The 4169-nt window shown below is 56.6% G+C and overlaps 1 protein-coding gene across 1 annotated transcript; it reads left to right on the forward strand.

Moving 5' to 3' along the window:
* Nucleotides 1-3791, forward strand: LOC140912144 (perilipin-3). The gene is made up of 7 exons (XM_073346310.2): nucleotides 1-54; nucleotides 675-870; nucleotides 1584-1666; nucleotides 1772-2057; nucleotides 2783-2973; nucleotides 3189-3311; nucleotides 3420-3791. Exons 1-7 carry the CDS (start codon nucleotides 1-3, stop codon nucleotides 3789-3791), a joined length of 1305 nt encoding a protein of 434 aa, XP_073202411.1.
* Nucleotides 3792-4169: the final 378 nt, after the last annotated feature.

A 4169-nucleotide genomic window follows, 5' to 3' on the forward strand; every position in this document is an offset into this window, starting at 1 on the left:
ATGTCTGCTAAGGAAAATGAACCACAGGTGGAGATCCAGGCAGAGGAGCAACAGGTGGGTCCCTCCTGGGGAGGCAGGTGTGCTTGGCGGCTGGAAGGGCTGTTCTAGCTTGAATGTCTCCACTGCTGGAGACAGGGACTCGTAACCACAACACTAGGCAATGATTCTAGCTCTGAGTGCCGTAGTCACTGCCCACATGTGCCTCCTGAATCCGGGAGGAGCACAGGTGACCCTGTGAATGCTGTCTGCATTAGAACACTGGCAAATCCCGTTGATTGCAATGCCCAGTGGGGGCATTGTACCGGGTGCTGGACCGAGACATGGTTCCTGATCGAGAGAGACTGCACTTGAGAAGACAAAAGGTCTCTCCATTCCTGCTCTCGCTGACGGAACAAGATCATGACACAGTTCTGTTTTGTTGGTGGGTGTGCCAGGATGGAAACGACATTCCTGTGACCTTGCTGAATATTGGCAGCTGTTCCAATGGAACCAGGCTTCTGGGTCTGTAACTAATCTCACAGGCAGGCCACTGAAACCCAGGTGAAATGGACAGGAGACTGTCCTCAGAGCTGGGCAGTCTCCTACAGAATCAGTAGTTCCAGAGGATAAGACAGGAGGGGCACCTTGAGAAGCCAGGAGCTCTTCCTCAACTGACTCCTCTTTCCCTCCCCTAGACTGCAGGGGACAGGGTGGCTGGCCTGCCCTTGGTCAGCTCTGCCTGTGAGATGGCCTCTGCCAGCTACGCTGCCACCAAAGAGACCCACCCAGCCATCAAAGGGGTCTGTGAGGTAGTAGAGACTGGGGTGAGGGCCATCACCTCTGCTGCCATTACCGGGGCACAGCCCATCCTGGACCAGCTGGAGCCACAGCGTGAGTAAGGGAAGGGAGGCAGGAACACTCCTGTGTGTGTGGCGGGGGAGGTGGGTCAGGGGGCAGGCTCAGCCTACAGTGGCTCTAGGCCCACTACTGAGCTCAGCCTACAACTGGCCGCAAACAGAATCCACAAACTCCCTTCTCCTGCTCCCCTCAACTCAGCGAGCTCCTAAACTTGATCTGGCCAAGGCATTGGCCTTGTGCGGAGGAGTTCTGACGGCTGCAGCAGCTGCTGGTGGGGATTCCTGCTCAGGTACCAGCGGTGAGCTGGACCAGTCTAGAGGCAGGCAGTGCCCAGCCACAATCCCTGGTGTGTATGGCTGGCCCAGTACCACACAGCCACATGCACTGTGTATGGCACCTAATGCCATGGAGCAATACCTGCTAGAGGGTACAGGAAGCAGCTCCAATGCTAAAAGGATTTGAGCCCATTGCAGGCACTGGAGACTCCTGAAACCCTCTAGGAGAAGCTGGGGGTGGATGAACAGATGACTGGCAGCCGGATCTCCTGACTGCTAAACCTGGCTCTGAAACAGACTGGCTCCATAGCCTTGGGCAACTTGCCCAACCCCTCTTCCTTGGCTTTCCCATCAGTAACCTGGGGACACTTGCTTAGGAACACCAGTCCTCCAGTGTACACGGATTAGCAGCCCCACAAGATCTGTGCACATGAAGGAATTAAGGGAACGAGTTCTGTGGTTATGTTTCAGTTGCAGCAGCCAATGAATATGCCTGTCGGGGTCTGGACAGACTGGAGGAGCAGCTGCCCATCCTGCAGCAGCCGATTGAGAAGGTAACCACACGAGTGTCACGGCTGGTCCTGGAGCAGGATGAGGCTGTGGGCCCTTCACTTCTGCTAGGTGTTCAGTGACCTCTCTTCTGATCCCTTTTCCTCTAGGTGGCTTTGGATGCCCAAGAACTCGTGTGTGCCACAGTGGTGGGTGCCAAGGATGCTGTCTGCAGCCCGGTCACTGAGGCCAAGGATGCAGTGACCAGCATGGTGGGCATGGCCCAAGGGGCTGTCCAGGAGAGCGTGGAGGTGACCAAATCTGCCGTGACCAGGAGCATGAGCACAGTGATGGGCTCCCGTATGGGGCAGATGGCTGGAAGTGTCATAGACACAGCATTGGGGAAATCTGAGCAGCTGGTGGACTACTACCTCCCCATGACGGAGGAGGAGCTTGGTAAGATCCCCTCTGCTGAATACAAACCAATGTGACCCTGGTGTCTTCGGGCACGGCTTGGATTCACAGCTGTTCAGTGTTCACGCCTGAGCTGCCAAAAGAGCCACCTCTCCTTAAGGCTAGCTTGCAACCTAGATGGCTACTAGCCCTCCCTTGGTTCCTTCATGCTGGGCCCTCTGCTAGCCCTGTCTCATGGCTCTGACGCTTCTCCCTGTGCAGCTACCTGCTGCCTTACTGGTCGGTGCTGCAGGGCATCCAATCGTGCCCTGGGAAAGATTGCATCGGTCACAAGCTTTGGGAGGGCTGAACGCATCCCTGCCTTGTATCCTGGCCCTGCCAATTGGTGGTACAAGTAGATTTTAATTCTTAGCAGTACGGTGACTCATGGGAGGGACCCAAAAGCGGGGGAGGCATGTGACACCCCTCCTCCCCCCAAACGACCCCCCCCCGCCTTGTGCGGGGGGCTCTACAGTCTCCAGACAGGAGATGCAACTACATGGAAGGGCTGGTGGGGGCCAGCTGGGGGTGGTACAGACACACCGGAGGAGCTGCCAGCATTCTGCTCCTTTCACTGCTGTGGTTCCTGAGAGCCCTGCAGTTTTCAGTGGATACCGAACGTCATTCCAGTACGTCATCCCAGCAACAAATGTCTTAATGGTGCAGCGTACCTGACCTTGCTGCCTTACTTGCACCACTGCTGCCAACTGACCCTTTCCCCCTTCCAGCTGAGCTTGCCACAACTCCCCTTGAGGGGCCTGGAGAGGCTCCCGCAGAGCAGCGGAGTTACTACGTGCGTCTGGGTTCCCTGTCGAGCACGCTGCGCCAGCGAGCCTACCAGCACGCCCTGGGCAAGATGAGACAAGCCAGGCAGTGCACCCTGGAGGCCCTCTCCCAGCTCCAGCAAATCATTGACTTGGTAGGAACACGACCCCTCTCCCCTACCGTGTAGCTGCTGTGGGTCACGGTGTCTGCAGCCTCCCATGCTCAGTGCCATTGGCACTGTTTGTTCCAAGGGCCCAGCTGTGTCGCTGCAGTAGTGCTGCCTGCCTGCTGCCCACACCTAGCTGTGGGAGAGCTTCCCTGGCCAGCCGCCTCCTGCTCTTCCCAGCTAACTGCCCTCTCCTCCTGCAGATCAGCCATGCCAAGCAGGCCGTAGATCAGAAGCTTCACAATGGCCAGGACCGTCTGTACCAGATGTGGCTCCAGTACTGCAGGGGGAAGTTGGAAGGGCAGGAGGATCCTGACTCCGCAAAGGTATTCTCCTCCTTCTTGCCCTCACAGCCTTGCTCCAGTGAACTTCCCCCCCCCCCCCCCCATCTGCAGGGGAGACTTGCAGATACTCCAGTCTCTTTCTCCTTCCAGCAGGTTGAAGCTCAGGCTCTAGCCATGTCCCAGAGCCTCACCCAGCAACTGAAAACCACCTGCCTTACTCTCCTGGGCAGCATCCAGGGCCTTCCCAGCACTATCCAGGACAAGGCCCAGCAGATCTCGAGCAGTACAGAAGATCTCCAGGCCTCCTTCTCCAGTGCCGGCTGTTTCCAGGATCTGTCCAGCAGTGCCCTTGCCCGGAGTCAGGAGATGGTGACCAAGGCCCAGAAGTCCTTGGATGAGCTCCTGGAATATGTGATGCAGAACATTCCCCTGGACTGGATCGTGGGACCCTTCACTCCCGCGGGAGACTCCCCACAGTGTCCTGATGAGCTGGTGGAGGAAGGAAAGAAGGTGGAGGCCTGAAGGGTTCCCCTTGCTGCTGGAAGGAATCCAGCTGAATTGCCTGCATAGCTAGTTTGGGGTCTCCTCGCTGAAGCCGTAGTCCTGCTTTGGCAGATGGTGGACTGCAGAAGGAGGAGCTGACCTCAGAATTACAGAACCTGAATGTCATTTCCCAGGCACGCTTCCCCAGAACCATATATTACCAGTTACAGAATGGCATCACTAGTCATGCAGGACTGCATCCCTTGCAGGGCTAGTCTGCTTCTCTCAGGACATACCTACAGCTGTCTTCCTCTGTACACAGGAAGTGCTCCTGAGCTTGATATTTTCCCTAGCTGTGTAATGTGTAAAACTAGGGTTTAATGTCACAATAAACTGCAACTGCATTCAAATTCCTGT

Source organism: Lepidochelys kempii, chromosome 5 (assembly GCF_965140285.1).
Source record: "Lepidochelys kempii isolate rLepKem1 chromosome 5, rLepKem1.hap1, whole genome shotgun sequence".
Classification (NCBI taxonomy): Eukaryota; Metazoa; Chordata; order Testudines; family Cheloniidae; genus Lepidochelys; species Lepidochelys kempii.

Excerpts from the sequence above, each read along its gene's own strand:
- LOC140912144 (XM_073346310.2), top strand. The coding sequence starts at position 1 with ATGTCTGCTAAGGAAAATGAACCACAGGTGGAGATCCAGGCAGAGGAG. Across the intron at positions 871-1,583 it reads GGACCAGCTGGAGCCACAGC|TTGCAGCAGCCAATGAATAT; the intron begins GTGAGTAAGGGA and ends GTTATGTTTCAG. Across the intron at positions 2,974-3,188 it reads TCCAGCAAATCATTGACTTG|ATCAGCCATGCCAAGCAGGC; the intron begins GTAGGAACACGA and ends CTCCTCCTGCAG.